The 20,003-nt window shown below is 42.8% G+C and overlaps 1 protein-coding gene across 4 annotated transcripts in view; it reads right to left on the bottom strand.

Annotated features, from left to right (window-relative positions):
* Nucleotides 1-20,003, bottom strand: part of TIAM1 (TIAM Rac1 associated GEF 1) — a 193,556-nt gene that overhangs the window by 41,034 nt on the left and 132,519 nt on the right. For all 4 annotated transcript variants that reach the window (XM_071754695.1, XM_071754665.1, XM_071754684.1 and 1 more), the window contains 5 exons: nucleotides 17,984-18,130; nucleotides 15,858-15,932; nucleotides 14,652-14,822; nucleotides 8,555-8,659; nucleotides 4,686-4,767 (listed from right to left, as the gene is read on the bottom strand). In XM_071754695.1, coding sequence (XP_071610796.1) covers nucleotides 4,686-4,767; nucleotides 8,555-8,659; nucleotides 14,652-14,822; nucleotides 15,858-15,932; nucleotides 17,984-18,130 — 580 coding nt within the window. The remainder of the gene's footprint in view (nucleotides 1-4,685; nucleotides 4,768-8,554; nucleotides 8,660-14,651; nucleotides 14,823-15,857; nucleotides 15,933-17,983; nucleotides 18,131-20,003) is intronic.

Here is a 20,003-nt window from a genome sequence, read left to right as displayed (position 1 = left end):
GCTTGGATCCCCACAAGTCTATGGGACCAGATGGGATCCACCCAAGGGTGATGAGGGAGCTGGCAGAAGAGCTCGCCAAGCCTCTCTCTATCATCTACCAACAGTCCTGGCTCACTGGGGACATCCCAGATGATTGGAAGTTGGCGAATGTCACGCCAATCCACAAAAAGGGCCAGAAGGAGAACCCGGAAAACTACAGGCCCGTCAGCCTGACCTCAGTGCCTGGCAGGGTTATGGAACAGATCATCCTGGGGGCAATCACACAGCACCTGCAGGATGATGGGCAAGGCATCAGACCCAGCCAGCACGGGTTTAGGAAGGGCAGGTCCTGTCTGACCAACCTGATCTCCTTTTATGATCAGGTGACCCGCCTGGTGGATGAGGGGAAGGCGGTGGACGTGGTCTACCTGGACTTCAGCAAGGCCTTTGACACCATCTCCCACAGCATTCTCCTGAAAAAGCTGTCAGCCTGCAGCTTGGACAGGAGCACTCTGCGCTGGGTTAGGAACTGGCTGGGGCCGGGCCCAGAGAGTGGTGCTGAACGGTGCTGCATCCAGTTGGCGGCCGGTCACTAGTGGTGTCCCCCAGGGATCAGTGTTGGGCCCAGTTCTGTTTAATATCTTCATTGATGATTTAGATGAGGGGATTGAGTCCATCATCAGCAAGTTTGCAGATGACACTAAGCTGGGGGGAAGTGTCGATCAGCTGGAAGGCAGGAGGGCTCTGCAGAGGGACCTGGACAGACTGGAGAGTTGGGCTGATTCCAACGGGATGAGGTTCAACAAGGCCAAGTGCCGGGTCCTGCACTTTGGCCACAACAACCCCATGGGGAGCTCCAGGCTGGGCACAGAGTGGTGGGAGAGCAGCCAGGCAGAAAGGGACCTGGGAGTCTGGATTGACAGGAAGCTGAACATGAGCCGGCAGTGTGCCCAGGTAGCCAAGAAGGCCAGTGGCATCCTGGCCTGTATCAGGAACAGCGTGGCCAGCAGGTCCAAGGAAGGGATTCTGCCCCTGTACTCAGCCCTGGTGAGGCCACACCTCGAGTACTGTGTCCAGTTCTGGGCCCCTCAGTTCAGGAAGGAGCTCGAGGTGCTGGAGCAGGTCCAAAGGAGGGCAACCAGGCTGGTGAAGGGACTCCAGCACAGATCCTATGAGGAGAGGCTGAGGGAGCTGGGGCTGTTCAGCCTGGAGAAGAGGAGGCTCAGAGGAGACCTCATCACTCTCTACAACTCCCTGAAAGGAGGGGGTAGCCAGGGGGGGTTGGTCTCTTTTCCCAGACGACTTTCAACAAGACAAGAGGGCATGGTCTCAAGTTGTGCCGGGGGAAGTTTAGGTTGGACATCAGAAAGAATTTCTTTACTGAGAGCGTGATCAAGCATTGGAATGGGCTGCCCCAGGAAGTGGTGGATTCTCCGTCCCTGGAGATATTTAAAAAGAGACTGGATGTGGCACTCAGTGCCATGGTCTGGTAACTGCAGCGGTAGTGGATCAAGGGTTGGACTTGATGATCTCTGAGGTCTCTTCCAACCCAGCCCATTCTATGATTCTATGATTCTATATATATATATATATACACACACCTGAAAATATGCATACATGCATAAACATGTCTCTGCAGTTTGTAAATCCACGTGTATAGTAGGAAGGTAACAGTTTCCATCTGGCTGAATTCTGCAGGTGCTCCACACAAACACGTGTATTAGCACTGCATGAGAGGAAGGGCAGGAGTGGGTGGAAGCAGCAGTGATTGCATAAGCTGACATCACTGCCAAAAAGATTATTATCAAACTGTGCATGGACTCTGCAACACAAGTGTGAAGTGATGAGTGCTGACCCAGACAGAACTTTTTCTTCACTGTGAAGTTCTGATGACAGGAGAGCAAAGTTTGCACCTATGAGTACACGTGGCCTTGCTGAAGCAGCTCAGTACCTGAACAAATCCACCTCTAGGAAATGAGTTTAGCCCCCTGGGACAGGCAGTTCCTAACAAAATGGTTCCTGGTATATACAGGAGCTGGAAGCAATAGGTTCTTACTGTTGGTGTGCCCTGATTCCTGCCCACAAACCTTGGCAAAAAGGCTGCTATCAGTGAAAGAGGCAATAACGCACATTCCTAGGCATCAGCAACAGCATCCCATTGACAGATCTAACATTGGCAAGGTCCAACACATTGGCCAGATACCCCAGGAGAGGCTCTTACCACAAGCATGCTGGTGGGAGTAGAAAGACTATGAAATGTTTCCACATGAGCTTTCCCTGAAATGCTCTGCTCTGTCCTCTTTACATCACTTGAACTCATGGTGTGCTTAGGGACGATGGCAATGTTGCTCCAAAAGCGTTTTTGAAGGGGCAGCTCTGCTCCTTCCCCAGCATCAGGATCTCCCAGCTGGCCCAAAACAGATTGGAAAGCCAGCAGACAGCTATTCACTTCTAAAATCCTTTCTGCCAGGCTGTGAGCTGAACTGACCTGTCTAATGACTGAAAGTGTTTCACCTCCCTCTCTTTGATACCATGCCTGTTAAATGGAGATAACAGCACTAATTCTTGGGACTAGTGAACAGCTGCTTGTAAAGTATGTTGAAAATTCAAGGTGATTTTCAAATAGCAGCACCGCTATTACTGGAGTACTAGCAACACTAAGAGGTAATGTCACTGATGTTTTTGAGAACTTCATCCATTTTCAAAGTCAATGCTTTTCCAGTTCTTCTGAGGAATCAAGGCACAGGGAATTTGGATGTATGTTTTTAAAACAGGAAAGAATTATGAGGCTTGAACTAAGCTGCACAGAAAAAAAAAACCCAAACAAATAATCATCAGAATAAAAAATCCCTTACTGCTTTAGATATTGGATTCCAGTACAGGCTCTTGCCCCTCTTCCCCACACTTGAAGTGCCTGTGAGGGTCTGAACCTGTCCACCTAACTGAGAACAAATGCATGGATACTGTGCAGTCACATTACTGATTTAGGTTTGGGTTTTTTTCAGAACAAAACCAGTAGCAAGAACCCTTAAGCAACCCTGTTAAAAAGATTCTATGCCAACATATTAGATCTCTGATCTTTGCATGGACAGAGCTCATGAATGTGCTGTTCTGTAAAGAGACTTAACAGAATTAAGAAGGTGCCTAACCTACAAGATGGGAAAGCATCTAAGGAGGAACGCTACCCTTACCCAGCACCAAGACAGGGACAAGACTTCACCTCTGCTCCCTGGCATATATTTCAGCACACACTTGTCACTGTATGAATACATAGTACTGCTTCTGTGAGACACATGCAGACTAAGGAAATTCTGCTGCCATTTAGAGTCAAAGTAAGTTTTGCCATTTTCTTTCAATAAGAGCAAAGTCGGATCTTTTGGAGTGTATTTAGTATTCACCCCTTGAAGGGGCAGAGCCACTGAATAGATACATCCCATGTCTCATACAGCTGATCTCACTCCACAGGATATGACAGTGCATTTCATGGTCTTTCCCACTTATCATTAAAAAAAAAAAAAAGAGAGAGAGAGAGAGAAGAAATAGAAAGAAACAAAGAAACAAAAAATGTCACACTATCCCTAACTTGCAGTGCTTTTAAGCACAGCACACTTAGATAGCACAGGGCCATTGCTGTGCTGGTTAACATGTCTCTCTTGGGCCTCCAATATTCAAGCTGCAGTCAGTACCACTGCTTTGTAGCAGAGCTCAATATTCAAATGGCCTGCAGCTGTATATTAAGCACTTTGGAGATTCAGAATTATTCTCATCATTAAAAGAGAATATTTAGATAAACAGTAAAAACATGCAAATTGGCTTCCCGCAGGGTAGGTTGCACAAATAACTTTAAAATACCTTACAGAACTGTAATTGTCTGACCAAAGGGAAAAGTCACCAGGCTGGAGGTCTGTAATTTGAAATACTTGAAAGCAAAAAAATATGACCACCCCCAGGTAAAGATAAGGGATTTTGCTCAAATCATACGGGGAAGACTTTCTCTGGTTTATGTTTTACACACAGATCTATACAACATTTCAGATTCTGGCTAAAGGAGTCCACAGAGCAACCTTGAGGTCTGGGTGTGCACCAAGGCCAGGCTCCTCCAGCCTCAGGAACATCAGCCCAAAACATGGACCCACCTCACATGCCCCCAGCAGGATGGGAAAGGGGCCAGGAAGCCTCTCCTTGACTGATGCCCGGCAACAGACCTTGAGATGCCTCCCTGCCATCACACTGGGTGGAAGGGGTGAAGAGTGGGAGAGCCTGAGAGCAAAGCTACAGTGGTATCCTCTGCCAAGCCCCACTGCGGGGCCTCCATGAATGCCACAGTGCTGGCACTCATGTTAAGGTGTGACAATGAGCAAAGGATGCTGTTTTTCAGTTGCACAACCTCTGTAAGCAGTGTTTTGAGAAACTACAGGAAGAAGAAAACATTTGTCCTTTCTGCCACCATAGTTCTCATCAAAGAGCTACAAATCCTACAGCTCAAGCACCAGGAAATACGGCGTTCAGTGCACTGCAAATAAAACTGTCCTGCTTCAGGGCAGGGGAGCCGACTTTCTGAGGACAGCACAGGGATCTGATCTGATATTCTTACTGCATTCAACGGGCCTTCCAGGTGTACCCATCATAGCAAGCAAGAACCTGCACACAGTGGCAGAACTGAATTGGTAGAAAAGCACAGACACAAAACTAGGAGAAAAACTCACCATAAATGTCAGAAGATGCATCAGACTTCTCTATTTGAATGTGCTGTGTAATTTTCTGACAGATTTCTATTTCTTTGTACAACTGAATAGGAAAAAAAAACACACCACAAAAATATGTTACTGTGGTAAGCCATATCAACTGGAATAATTTTGAAAAGGTTTGTTGTTTTTTTTTATTTACAGGAAGAAGAAATGAACTAAGGTCATTATTTATCAAACAGTTTATCTCCCCATGTGTAAGATTTATTAGTAGTGTCACTATGCTTTACTGTTTGAACACAGTTAAAGAGGAGGAAACAGTGGTTTACTACTGCCAGCATAAGAGCAAGGATAAGCCTATTTCACTGGGTCAATACCATTTTGAATGCACAAAGAAAAAAGCTTCCACATCTTTTTTCTTATTTTATGTGTTGTCATTGTTTAACATTTTTATTATTTTGATAAAGACATTGGAGGAATTAAATTATTTGATAGTATTAAAATCACAAGGATGGATTTTGTTCCTTTAATACATTTCTTAATCGTTAGAATACAAACATATTTGATATGCAGCTCACTCTTAGCGTGAAACTTCATCTTTAACACATTCATGTTTATTTGTACCAAGAAAAGCCCCAAAGCCTTTGAAATGGTCATTAGCATCCTTCCCAGGAGACCAACACAAATTCACACCCAGCTAACAATCCAGAAGCCTGCACACACAGGTGTCTGTGCAATTCACTCTGCCTCTCAGAAGCCAAGCAACACCTCAGCAGGGCTACACCCCTCTACCACAGGTCACACATCTTGTGTCTCTAAATCACTAGCATTCTCCTGTCTTGTGTGGCTCACTCTTGTTCTGGAGATCTGCCCCAAGCTCTGAACAAAAGGCCTGTCATCCCACCTGAGGCAGGGAAATTATGCTTTTTCACTCAAAGGCACCCAGACCAGATATTTAGAGGCTCTGAGCTGACATCACTGGGAGTCAGCCCTGAGTTCTCCTTGTAAGAAAGCCCTGACACTCAGGAAACCTCCAGCTCAGCCAAAGTTTGAAGATGTTTTTTTGTACAGCACAAGTTAGCTCTTAAGTAAAAAACACCCTTTTATCTTTGGAAAAAAATCATACCCACAGGTGAGTGAGAGCTTGCAGGTAAATATTAATTTTGTTTATACGCTGGTATGAGTGTGTAAAAAAGCAATTCATAATAATTAATATTTTGAAACTAACTGGCATCAGTGTTTGGACTGAAGTGTTTAAACCATTTCTTTAAAAATGAAGAGTAACTCACTAGGTAAAGGGTTTCTTTTTTAAATATAAATTTATCTTCTGCTTGTATCAGCAAATTCATATCTGTTTATTTGCAAATATTAGGTATTACAGAACAGTTATACACCTGTTTAAGTGATGGTATTTAGTAAAATAAAATGTAAAACTAAGCAAGGATGCCATGCTAGCAATATTTTCAAAATGTGGTTTTCAAACATATTCAGAACCTGAAAAGGGTTCAAATGACAATTTAGAAAAATCTCAGCTAGATTTCAGCAGGGCTTTTTAAAAGAGGAGAGAGAAAAAACAGAGTGAAAATCATAGTATATTTCAAATAAAACTTGTGTCTGATCCCTGCAGCTTTCTAAACTGAGCATGTGGCACCAGAACCAAGGAGGATGGTTGCCATGCTGTCACAGGGATACAGGAGCCACCCATCCTGCCTGCATCTCCAAGTGCCTCCTCAAGCAAAAACCTCTGTTGAACAGCAGATTCCTGAGATGCACAGGCTGCAGCTGAGCTGCCCAAACCTGAAACTCAGTTTAAGCAGCCCTGAAGTGCCACTCACATTTCTGTGCCCCGTGAACCCACTGTCCTGACCCCAAAGGCAGGCAGCATATTTGGGCACAGAGAACTTTACCAGCAAATATCAGGAGCTGAATATCTATAGGGAGGGTTGCCTGGCACTGGGGAGTGCTCGGGGAGAGGACTCCCTCCTGACAGTAGCAGCGTTGTCCCTTTGTGCCACTCCAGTCCCTCACAGTGTTTCTCACGGCAGTTTTGGGGTATTATTATTTTTTTTATTATTATTACTACTACTACTGTTACTATTATTTTCTATTTCTTGTCTTTTTTTCCTCTACCATGTTTGGTCTTGTTCCAAGGACCCTTTCCCTGGGCTACCTTCTCCATCAGCCCCAATACCTTCACCCCAACTTCATCTACCTGCAAGATTTTCAGAGAGGCCTCTGGTCTTGTGCTTCCATCTAAAAGGGCCATCTTACCCAAAGTAAAAAGTCTAGCACATCAAGCTTCAGACAAAACCTTAGTATACAATAAAATATTTTTTAAAATATAACTGCTTGGTGCAACACCTAATGCTAAAAACTCTCCCCTGAGCCCTTAGTAACATTTTAAAACACATAACAAACCAAGTTAATGAATTTCTGAAGGACTGTCAGAGCACAAAGTATCACCACTGATGTTTCTGAGGAATGGAATACAGATATTTAATCTCCATTTCTTGTTTAAATGCATCTGATACATTCTGCAGGGAAAAGGAATATTACCCTAAGAAATTATGTTTACTTTTTCTTCAGAAATGTTTCTCTCTAAATGCATCTTAGTATATGGAAGATATCTCTGGAAGGATGACTTCAATATTAGACAACATTATAAACCACTATTCAGGAGACTACAAAAATAGAGGCATTTGTTTTATCATATTGCACCAGAGCCACTTAATTAAACACTTAAGTAACTCAATTTTTCTCACAAAACAAATACATACACAGAAACAAGCATACAAATGTGTGTTGGTTTGGTTTTGGTTTCTTTATAGAAAGCGTTCTAACATTACTACTTTAGATAAAGCCCTGCAGCATCTATCCATATTATAATCTTTCAGCATGTACATGTTGATTGAGTTTTGGCTTAATTTCATTTTTCAGAATAAACAATAACTGATGACTGTCAATCTTAGAACCTCTCAACATAAGACAAGTCACCAAAGCAATTCCAGACAATGAAAGCTAAAATTGGTCTCCTTTGAGTTTTAATTTTTTCCAACTACATTTCACTTTCCAGTCTTAGTACTCTACTAGCACTTTTTTTTCACTTTTTTTGTTGTTGGCAGTGTCAATGGCAAACTCCAGAACTTCTTTACAAAATGAACATAAGCATCCATAGCTGGCATAGTTTTGCTTTTTATAAATAAAACAGCCACCAATGAAATGTTTAAAAAGCTTTTACACTGTGCATGTGTGAAATCATGGAGTTAAAGCATGTCACTATTTTTTTAATCTCTAAATTAAAAATTCCTTTGAAGTCTGCTTTTGAGATGAATGGTATGAACACATCCAACTGAAGCAATTAGGGAAGTATATTCTACCACATAACTCCAGAACTTTTTAACCTCAACGTTTACCTTCCCATTTAGCAGAGTAGGGAACCCCAACAAAACACCGAACAAAAATAAAACCCAAACAACTACTTTTACATTCTGTCCCTCTTTAAAAATCGGGCAAAGTGATATGAATAACAAATACTCAGGCCTCAACACCATGACAATATGAAAAACCAAGGACAATATGAACAACAGGAAAAGAAAACCTTGACAGAAGTTAAGCTTAAATGTATGTTATGGTGAGTTTCACAGATCACCTGCAGCTGTAACTCCTCTCTTCCACAGGGACATAAGCTAAACATAAACTAAACACCAGCCTTTTCCTCAAGATGAAATGTCTAGAGAGATTACTTTACTGTATGCCAATTTGCTATGGTGTGCAGAGCACTATAATTTCATGTTAAGAAGCATAACTCTGCACATTACAAATGACAGATAAACACTAATGAATGGTTTCCTATCAAGTGTCATTTAATTTTGCTCAATGGGTAGCATTACCAGTTCATAGATATCCTCTTCTGGCTTTGGTACATAAAATTGCATCTGGTTTTCAATCAGGAATTTAAGACGCAGGTAGTGGGCAGAGTGATCCAGATGGTGTGCCTGCAAGAAACAGAGAAGAATCTTCAGGAGAGAAAAGCAATGGCTCACATCACCTATACTTAGAGAATGGCCTGACACTCATATGAAGAAAAATGCCCCAGCACAGTCCTTCACCAAAGGCCAAATGACCTCCTGGTCTGAGCAAGAATCTGAACCTCCTCCTCTACCAGAGGAATAAGCCCTCATCTAACCACTGACCAGGATGTCAAGGGCAGAGCTGGTACTCTAAGCAGCCTCTTTGGTTCTGCTTATCTGGCAGTTCTGCTCCATCCCATGCTATTGAACAAATAAACAAGCTACTACAGCAGAAGACCCAAAGAAAACCTTTGTATAAAAAAGACATTAGAAATCACAAGGAGCAAAACAAATGTTTTGATAACAGAGAAAAGCTTAATAATAAAGGGGTTTTTCATGTTTCTTTTGGGTTTTTTAGCATCTTCATCATTTAGTGAGTATGGTGTGGTAAATTTCAAGAAAGGTTAATAAAAAAAGACATCTGCATGTCCTCTAAATTCAAAACAGCTCAGGGTACACTGGCTTTATAAGGCTAAGAGAAGCCAAGGGCTGCATATTGGATTACATCCCAGTGGAAACAGGTCACACCATTTTAATGAATTAGTTATAATTAGCTGAGGATACAGCATTTGGTCTGGGAGATGTTAATGACCTTTTCTCAGCATGATTAATAAGCTTGATTTAAGCAGAGGTTAATGCAGTGTGTAATCAAAACACATTAGAATTATGATAAACACAAAGGATGTCATTCAGAAGTTACTTTCAAAGTTCATAAATTGTTGACTAAAGCTAATGACAAACCCCAAAATGATTTACAAATCTAGGAGGTAAATAATTCCCACTCTCACTTTTAAAATCCCATTATGATATGCTTTTTATACACTGGCTTTTCCATTTCACATGAGCAAATTACCAAAATTTCCTGGGCTGTACTAAAAACAATGGCTCCTCTGAAAATTCATGCAGGAATATCATTATTGCCTATTTAGCACGGCCTTTTAAAGCCTCATTTATCCAGTTGAAGCCAAGATGATGATACACCAGGATTCAGCTGATTGATCACACAGCATAGCTCATGAGTAATGTACACTGACTGACCTGTGGAAAAGATCACACACTGACCTAGCAAACCCTTCAGCAAATACCCAGAACACTGAAAAGCCTAGATTAGCCCATGAATAAAAAAGAGCTAAAAAAAAAAAAAAAAAAAAAAAGACAGATCTATTGCTGCATTTTATGTAGCGCTATGCTGAAATACGTCCAATTCAAAGAGCAAATTATCCATGTATGAAACTGACTATCTGAAATGGGATAACCTCCATAATCCTGACAAAAACCTAGTTAATTAAATAAGGAATGTGAAGATCTATCAAAGGCCAAAAGAAAAAGAGCTGAACATAGGAGGTCTTCACTCTACCCCCTCTCTTTCTTCTTGATAAGCATTTTGCATGCTTTGCTCATTGTTTACTGACTCTTTTCACTAGTTCTTTATTTACATCTACACACATACAAACACTCCAGAAATTAAAGGGAAGCAGAAATAGTTTTAGTCTTTCAGAAATCATACATAGGAGTCCTAGATTAGTTTCTGGTCAGATTAGTTTACTATCCCTAGGCACAAACTAAAGAGCAGCTTTCATACTCATTAAACACAAAGATACAGAGGAGACATAAACCTGCAGACAGCACACCCCATATCTGGAGGGAGAAGTCCATGGTAAGTCTCTGAAAGCCCAGATAACTCTAGAGCCTTTTACAGCAAAGCTAGCAGACAAACAAATTTTTTGTGGAAAAGCCATACTAGCAGAAAAGAGCCAAGTAACCCAGCAGCCTCCTCCTGCCACCACGGTGTACCACCCCACAGAGTCCTGCACCTAAGATCCTGTATGCATCCTGCACTTCATGGAGCATCAGGAGCAGCCACTGCGCAAACCCAGGTCAGACAGAACTTTGCTGATGAGATCTGTGCCACTGACCAAAGCCCAGGGTTGGGAGAAAGCCCCTGTCTGCAGCCAGGTACACTTGTCACTTCCAACAGACTCTGAACATCCTCCCCTTGCAGAGGAGACCTCAAGGGACGCTTTCCAGCCTGCCCCAGGCCAGCAGAAATCACAGCCTGTTGCAGAGGGACAGGAATTTACCCAGACTGGGGCCTCCAGCCATTGGATGTAGGTCAGGAGCTGCCTTACTTGCACTGGCAGAGGGCAGGGAGCACATGCTCATCTACCCTGGATTTCCTGGAGAGCCACGGGGACCCCATATGCTCATCCACCCTGGATTTCCTGTAGAGCCAGGGGGACCCCAACACCCAGAGCCACCAGTTCAGAGCCACCTCCTGCCCTGGGGCAGGGGCGCCCACACCTGCCTGCAACCTGCTCTGCAGCCTGTGCCCTGATAGCATCTTAAAAGAGCAAGCCTGCCCCACAGGCAGCAGCTTGATCTGTCATCCCCATGGTCAATGACAGGGCTCCTGCCTGATTTGATACAGGCACCACATCAGGCATGGAGATGACCACTGACACCTCTGTTTTCACACTGGTCTTTGCAGGGAGTTTTGCTTAGGAGCAAATTGTGTGTGCTGGCCACTTTAGAGAGCAGGGGGGAGCCAAATGCAGGATGACCAATGCTGTACTGAGGCTCTGAGCTATGCCAGGGCACAGCATTATCTAAAGAGATCACTGGATAAAACTCACATATATTTTGCCTGCTCATTTCTTCCAAGGAACACCATCAGCCAGCAAGGATGCCAGTCATCCACTACACTGCAATCACATCCAAGTCAGGATCAAGAATCATCACCAGTAAAGCTGCAGTGGTGCAGTACATAAGTCACACCATTAAGTTGTTTAACATTTGTACAGCTGCATCAAGGCTTTGTCTACCTCAAAATTTTACCTTAGACTCTTTCAAATAGAGACATGATTTCCTACTGAAGTAAAAGTTAAAGGTTGTCTCAAAGTGGACATGGCCAGTCTGCCCTAAAAGCCATACCATTAACCCACTTTTTTCTTGTGTTGCTGGTCTAGCTGCATCCATATGTGGGGAGGTGGGAGGAGAAACAGCACAGCTTTAATGATATTAATATCCTTTCAAGACCACCCAAAATACCTTTTAGCAGTGCAAATAAGCTTCTTGGTTTGTTTATTTCTCCCCTAATAACCCTGGCTATGTCTGGACTAAATTAAGCAGCTAACCCAATTTAAAGCACAGCCTGACAGGTTAACTGATGTGGACTTGAAGAAGAATTTACAGTCTGGGGTGTGATCCAATTCAGCAGGCTCCATGTGGTGTAGCAGGTTGGCACACTACCTGAACTATTCATTTCAGCTCCCTTCTAGTTAAAGTGATGGGCAGGTGCCTCCAAAGGACCATTCAGCATACTCTGAAACCCATCTGAAACAGCTGGGCTTGTCATTCCCCAGAATGCTGCCTGTATTAGCAGAGGACCAGGAGATTCAAGAACAGGCACATTCTTTCAGCTTGGTGGGGAGACCTTGATTAGCAAGGAGATGACAGCATCACAGAAACACACCAGCCATCCCACCACATTACTCCAGCTCCACACTTGTCTGTCCCAAACTTTTCCAGAAGAAAAACACCAGCTCAGAATCAACACAAGCCTTCAGAGCATTAGGCTTAAGTAACTTCTCAGAGACTTTATGCACAGACATAGAGACCTAGGGAAAATCTGCTTCTTGTCCCTCAAGCAGGCCTGTTTGAAAAATACAAATCACGAGAAACCAGAATCTTTCTTGCTTCTTACTTTATATCCCAGTTCAATCAGAATACTAAGTGCCATGCAGTCTTCTATGCTTCCTTTCTGGTGTTATTCTCTCCATACTGGCTCTGCCTAAATCCATACACAGTGTGTGTTTTTCTACTCAATTTAAAGACATACCATTATGCAGACATTAGTAAATATGTATATAGACATTTGCACTGATCGGTATTATCCATAGGAAACAATTTAATGCACAACTTTTCCTGCCTTCCAAGTGACGTTATTAGTTAAATCTTAGGAGAATTCTTCAAGAAACCACTTTAAAATATGCTTTAAAATCTCCTTCCATCAATTTTGAACCATAAAAGTGTCACAAAGCAGCCTCAAAACCTAACTTGCTTTATAATAGCAAGCAGCAATGTTAGTATAAGAACACATTTTCTACAATGACTTGAGTGCACTTAATGTTCTCCAACAGAATAATCAAGCTCAGTTTAATAGCACAAATAGATTTAACCACATCTACAAACATGAAGAGGTTTACATGAAATGGAGATCTTGAAATGTTTACTGTACCAGAACTTGACTGGTTCTCAGATGGCAGATGGCAAACTGATGTGAAATGATGTGGATCAGATATTAAAGGGGAAAAAATGAGCTGAATGCAAGAGACAGAAGAAAGAGATTGATTATTAAATGCTACAGAAAAGAAGGCATCCATCAGTGTTTTCCAGATTGAAAACTCTTGCAGAAAGGAAAGAAACAGATAATAGGTCTTAAAAAAAACAAACACTCACCCACCTCCCCTTCTCCTTATACACCACCACCCACAACAACCAAACACACAATGAGAGACCAGATTCTCAGTAGGCACATACTGAAACCAGTGGAGATACACCAATTTATTCCAGCTAAGGATCTGGCCCAGTGAGTTAATTACTCTTACCCAAAGCAAAATAAAAATCTAAAAAATAAATCATTACTAATAATGCGTCACCCAGCTTCCCTATTACGTCTCTCTCCAAAAGTGTCATCTTTTCCTGAATACAATGAAGAGCTTTCAGAAGCTGCATCACTCTTTAATAGAGCACCTGGCAGAGAGACGAGCACACTGTATAATTACTGCAAATAAACGCCTTTCTCTCACTTTCCCTCTCTTTGGAAGCACATGCAACATGTTCTAAAAGTCCCAAAGTTAAGATCTTCATCATAATACATGTTTTCTTTTCTTTTGCTGTTGTTGCTGTACAAAAGAGGACTCACTTTTCAGAACAGCACATGACATGAGTTGGGTCTAGCTTGCAGTCAGCTGGTTAGCAGAAAACATACATTATGTAGCTGCCAGAACTGAAAGCTTCAATTTAATTTGTCAAAGCTTTCAACTCCTCTGCTGAGATGTAACATTTTTTAATGGCCAAATGTCTCTGACACTTTATCTTGCAAAGATATTCAGGTGTTTTTTCTTCCACCCACCCCTCAAATGCAGATAAAAGCTTTCCTCTCTCTTCCCTCTTGCCACCTACACGAGGTGAGTCTGACTCCTCAATACAGACAGCAAACACGGGCACCTTCTCCAGCTCCTGGCACAGCTCTTTTCTCTCTGCCTCCCTCCCCCGTGCCAGCCTGAGGGGAGGAAGCAGCGGGGGGAAGGAAGGAGGAATTGCACCTGGAAACAGGATGATCTGGCACCTGGAAAAAGGGTGAGATCACCCCACACTTGCGTGGCGGAGGAGGGACCTGGCCATGGGAGGAAGGCTTGGCAGAGCACGGGGAGTCAGGGTGGCTGGGTGAGGATGGGATCATCACTACCATGAGGGGGGGATAGCCAGTGAAAGGACTCTGTGGGCCAGAGGATGAGATGCTGGGGGGCAGAGGGGTCCTGCACACAGCTCGGCTGCCAGCACAGGGGGCACGGGTGGGTGGGTGGGTGGGTATATGAGAGGTGGCAGCACAGGCTGAGTCAGGGTATTGAGGTGCTTCGAAGGCTCATGCAGAGTGGGCAGAGAGGAGAAGGGCAAAACCTAGCCTGCCTTCCTCTCCTTACACTCATGCCAAGTTTAGCTCCAGCAGTAAGAAATTTTCATGTGTGATGCCAGCATGAAAAGTTCAGTATGATAAATGCTCTTCATCTAACATACAGCTGGTTCCCCAACAGTTTGAGCACTGGTGTATGATAAATTCACTCTAAGGTTCAACTGAAAAGGGTCAGGGTTTTAGACACTTCATCCCACTCCAGGGCACACTCGCAGCCTTTACCTTGCAAATCATTTCCAGTACATCTCGTGTGGTGTCCCCAGGACGGATGACTGTCAGAGCTGGCTGGTTGTTTGGCAGGCAGAACCAAGATGGAGTAAAATACTCATGGACCCAAATATCGCAGTCGGGATTGTGCTGATGGACACTGCTCAATGCCACTTCTTTTTCCCTCTAAACAGACAAAATCAGTTATGAGTCTACCTACCAAATACATTCTCCCACTTCATCAGTAACAAGTGTGAGGAACATTATATGCTGTATCAAAAAGCCCTCTTTATAGAGAAGACATTTTATTCATAAGCCTAAATTGAAGGCTTGTCTGGACAGGAAAACTTGATACAGTTTTACCTGAGCAGTATTAAGCATGCCTTGCCATGCCACCCACAAAGCTACACACTGGTGCAATGCACTTAACCAAGGATTTCACCTTGTGGCTATGGGGAATGCTAGGAATGCAACAAAAAATAATAGTGATAAAAATAGGTTTAAAATTAAAGCTTAAATGCAATGTGTTTCTGGGTAAACAAATACAAAGACAAGAAAGCTGTTGTAGATGCTACATATCCTATACTTCGAAATGAAAAAGTAGCAAATCTTAGCATCCATTTTGAATTTAATGTCTTTTATACATCTAGCTGCACTCCAAGCTATAAATCCCCAGGAAGTGATGGATCTGCAGTATTCCTGTTTGCTGCAAGTGGGCTCACGCAGCTAAACCCATATTCACTACATGAAGAATGTGCCTCTTAGCACTGTCTCAATGCTGTTCTATAGCTGACTTTCTCTGGGGAAAGAGAAAGCAGTTCTAATTGTGGCTGCAAACGCAGAAGCTCTAAGAACTGCATGAGAACAAAACAGAGAAAGTCCTGAACTTCATAGTTGTGCCAATGCTAAATTATTAAAACCCCATATGGCTGTCACAAGGAGCCACTGTCCAGACACAGTGGTGTCCAGGTACTCCTGTGGGTGGGCATTTCCCTGGCGTGCAGTGCTAACACTGGCACCTCCCTCTGCACTTGGGATGTTATGAGCACTTTTGACAGTGTGCAACCACCTCAAACCCTCCCAGACAGGCTACAAGCCCCAGAGCACACAGAGGGTCCTCACATCTCCAAGGGGCTGGGACACTCTCGTGTCCCAGGGTGAACACTGCATTGAGGCTGGATGCAAAGGATGGGTAAGGAGGCAGCTGGAGAGCTGTTTTACCTTGCCATCTGGGACTGTATCATCAAAGATTCCTTCAAGAGACTTCTTTACTGAATCAACTCCTTCACCGAACACCTGGGGAACAACAGAGTGACTGTGCTTTAAAACAGGAACATGCCCCCACACCATCTTCAGCACACACTAAGGGAAAAAACAGTGTATCTAAAAACTAGCATGGAAATCGAACTGAAAAGTAATAATTTTTTTAAAATCTTGAAACCCAGAAAAGGAAAATATCAGCTGGCTAAAAGTGAAGGGGGATGGTGGTGAAGGAGAAGCCCATCATGGAGCACTATCCTGAAAGATGAGAGGCCAGTTCTGCCTTATGGTCTCATTTTGTGCTCAGTTTCCCCATGTGTAAAGTGGAGGAAATGAATGCTTCTCCACCTCTGCCAATGCTGAGAAATAAACCAGCTTTCAAAAAGTACATAGGAAACATTTGAGTACCACAAGTCAGTGTAACCCTTCTCTAAAGAAATAAGAGCTGGTAACCCAGCACAAGCCAGAGAGCCAAAATCAACAGGACTCTGTGAAGGAGGAATGACAGAGGGGAATAATTACAGGATCCACCCTAAATCAGCACAAGACTGCATCAGACAGGCAAACAGGGCTGTTACTGCATCAGAAGCTTACAATTAAAAACAAAAAGTTAAGGTTTGTAGCTCCACATCAGGAGCTATAAAACAGCTCTTCATGATCAGGTTGCTGGGTTTGGTTGTTAAATATTAGGTACCTTAAATAAAGCAAGGACCATGCAAGATGGGAGGTCATTACCCTTTAGAGATTTACATTTTTCTGCTTCAGCTTGGCAGTCCTTTGCATGCTACTACACATGAGAAGGGGAAATATGTTCAGGCACTACATTTAGACTTGATACTTTCTCAAAACTTTACTTTTTCTTTGACTCTGTCCAGCATGACTTTTCTTTAACCTGATACAAAATCTCTTTTCATTCATGTTATTATTGAAGAGCGAGAGTGGTAGGGGTGGGGGCAGGGGAAGGAAGCATGGAGAATGCATTTATTCCCACTGAAACAAAAAAAAAGGGTAAATCCAGGGGAAAAAAAAAAGGGGGGTCAGAAGACACAGCACAAGCAGGATCCTAGCTCAGGACAAGGGATTTATCTTGATTTGGAGAAAATAAGTACAAAGCAACAAGGATGCCACAACACCAGCGCAAAGAATTGGGAATGTGCTCAGGAAGGCATCTGCTGCTTCCCAGCAAAACCCTGAGTTTTTGTTAAGCCACTAAATATTTGGTGAACTTTTAATGTCTCACTAAAAACAAGCGAAACAATTCTGCAGCTTCATCCTCTGCTAAACAAAACAAACACCCACTGCTGCTTTAACAGAAGGCAGAAGAACTCACAGGGCAGAGAACAACACGTGTCCCAAGCCTTTCTTCCTTCAAGAAGTGAAAGAAAAGAAAGAAAAGCAGAGCTTACATTTCCTGCAATTAGATGAGGTATGGCTCACAAAAATCGAAAGCTATAATTAGGGATGTTTGGAAAGAATAACAAGGCAGCACCTTCTTCCTACCACACTGAAACGTGTTTTCTAGAGAAAGATCTGTGCAGTAACTGGATGGAAACGTTTCAGGTTTTGTTTTTTAAAAATCTGAAGCAGAACAGGGACTGTTCCCTACCAAATGAAAAAGCTTTTTGTTACTTCAGGAAGTTTCTACCAACCTCAGCTACATTTAATGTATTCTACAAACTCATAATTTTAATTTAAAGAAACAAACAAATGCACTTTTTTCCCCTTCTTCTAAAGTTGTACCTGGTTTACACTGCTGCTTTGTTTCTCCTGAGTTTAAAGGAAGTACCTCCAGCAAAAGCAGAAGCAGCAGAAATGAAACGAGTAGAAATGCAACCAGCTGAGCTAAAGGAGGTGCAAACTCTAAACCTTGTTTAACAGGAACTGCTGTATTTTTATCTATAATTACATTCATGGATTTTTTAAGATGATGTGGAATAAGATGACAACTGTGCTGTGAAAGATTAAACAGGTAAAGTTAAGGTTGAATGTTTAAGTGCTTGATGCAAGTGACTCTTTGTATGATCTGCATTCTGCAAGCTAGCAAATAAGCCTAAAAGTAACAATATCACAAATTTCCACACACATACCTGATTAATGCTTGGCCTCCCTTGCTTTTTCTTCGAGGTAGTATCCAGCCCCCAGAGAGAAGAAAACCTGCTTCTCCGTTTACTGGCAGATCTGGACATGGCCTGTGTCCTTCTCCTCACTCCAGATTCCCCTGTGCGAGCAGCCACCTGTCAATGCCACATGGTTTTAAAATCAAAGGTTGCAGCATCCCACCACATCATGGTTTACATAATTTAATAAACAGTGGAATCTGGCTTGGGTTTTTTGGTTTGTTTTTTTTTTTTTTTTTTTGTTGTTGTTGCTGTTAAAAAGGCAAACACTCTGGCAACAATGTGTACTTACAACAGGGAAAATGGTGATGCTGCCAGGCTAGTTCCTTCTCACTGCAATTTAACTCACTTCTGAAGTCAAACATCAAAAATTAAAATGGACAGTACCACCCCCTCTTTCTTTTGACATTTAATCTGATCTATTTTGAAGCAGCCTAATTATCACAGAGCAAAGCCTCAGCACCAGTGAAGGGCTTGGTTATTTTTTTTATTTTTTTTTTCTAACAAGATTTCAAAGCCTGAGATTTCCTGACACAAAACCTGAGATTTCCACAGTTATCTGCTGCTTCCCAGCACTTTCTCTTTGCACTTTCCTGTGGAAGCACTCTAGGCATCCTGGAACTGACTCACAACTGTTAAAAGGCCAGGTAAAGGTTTGCAAATAGGTTGAGGTATTTAAAACCCGCACTTCCTCTGAGACAGAAACATTTTAAGGAATGAGAAAAACAAAGGAAGAAAACAAAAAAAAGTGAACCAAAATGACTTTTTTGATTAGAGCAGTGCTAACTGCTTGTGTACTTGAAAAATGGCCAGTGGCAACCCCTTTGGAGCAAAAAAGATTATTTGCTTTTACTGAGACCAAATATTTGGGGAGTGTTTCCTTAGTGAGGAAGCTCTGGTAGAAATCAATATGACATTAGTCAGGGGTGAAGTGTTCAGACCAAAGTTTAAGTAGATTTCCCACGTGGAGGTGGCCTCCGGAGAGGGAGCTCCTCTCCTGCAAAAAAAGGGAGTGGTAGGAGATGGCAGGTATGAACGGGAGTGCAAGGCAAAGCGAGACAGACAGACAGACAGACCCACCCTGCCAACTTGGCCATACACTTCCTGAAACACCTTTGCACTTGATTCCCACAGCTGAAACTAGCAAAATGTGACTGTCGTTTGGCAACCCCAGTGGGAACACCCAAATCTCTGAGTGATGCCCCAAGCTACAGAGCGGAGAAACTGGTTGTTTGGGTGCAATAGATACAGAAACTCATAATAAGAGGAGACAAACAGAAGGCTGGCTTGTGTACCCAGGGAAACATCACTGCATGAGTAATGGTGATTCTCCTTGGGAAACGTGGAAAAATGAAGGAAAAAAGAGAAATTAAACACTACTGCAAGTATCTCCATTTCCACAGCCTGGACTTGGGAGATGTTTCTCAGGTCTACCTGGGACATTGGTGCAGAGGTACCTAGGAGACTTAGCATATCCTCTGGCTAGGAAAAGCTTCAGGAGGGCTAGGGATACCACCCTAGATACCACCATGCAGCACCCAGCTCCAGTTTGAGACTCACTGCACCATTTCCACGCTATTGAGGGCAAAGGAGGACACCAGAGTTTGCTTAAAGGAGAAGAAAGCATGTGTCTTTTCCAACACAACATATTCAAAACATTTTTTTTTCACTTGGCTCTCAAGAGACACCAGCATGAAGAGGCAGACTGTTTTTCAGGCTAACGCTCAGTGCTTTTATAGATGCAGAAAAAAAAAAGCATAAATGCAAATTACATCCCGCCACTTAAAAAAAAATAAATCCACCAGCAATTATCAGGATGATGACGCTAATCTTTTCACATATAAAAGAATAAAAACGCCCCTGACTGAATTGCAGCTCTGGATTCAATTGAAGGGTACAGCTGACATCTACAAGACAACAGTGGAGCTCAGCTATTTCTGTGAAGCTCCAGAAGTCCAAGCTGAAAATACAGGAACTTGATTTAAACTCA

The sequence above is a fragment of the Heliangelus exortis genome, chromosome 1 (genome assembly GCF_036169615.1).
Source record: "Heliangelus exortis chromosome 1, bHelExo1.hap1, whole genome shotgun sequence".
Lineage (NCBI taxonomy): Eukaryota > Metazoa > Chordata > Aves > Apodiformes > Trochilidae > Heliangelus > Heliangelus exortis.
The sequence above is the reverse complement of the archived record's forward strand: the minus strand, read 5'-3'. Positions and strand labels throughout refer to the sequence as shown.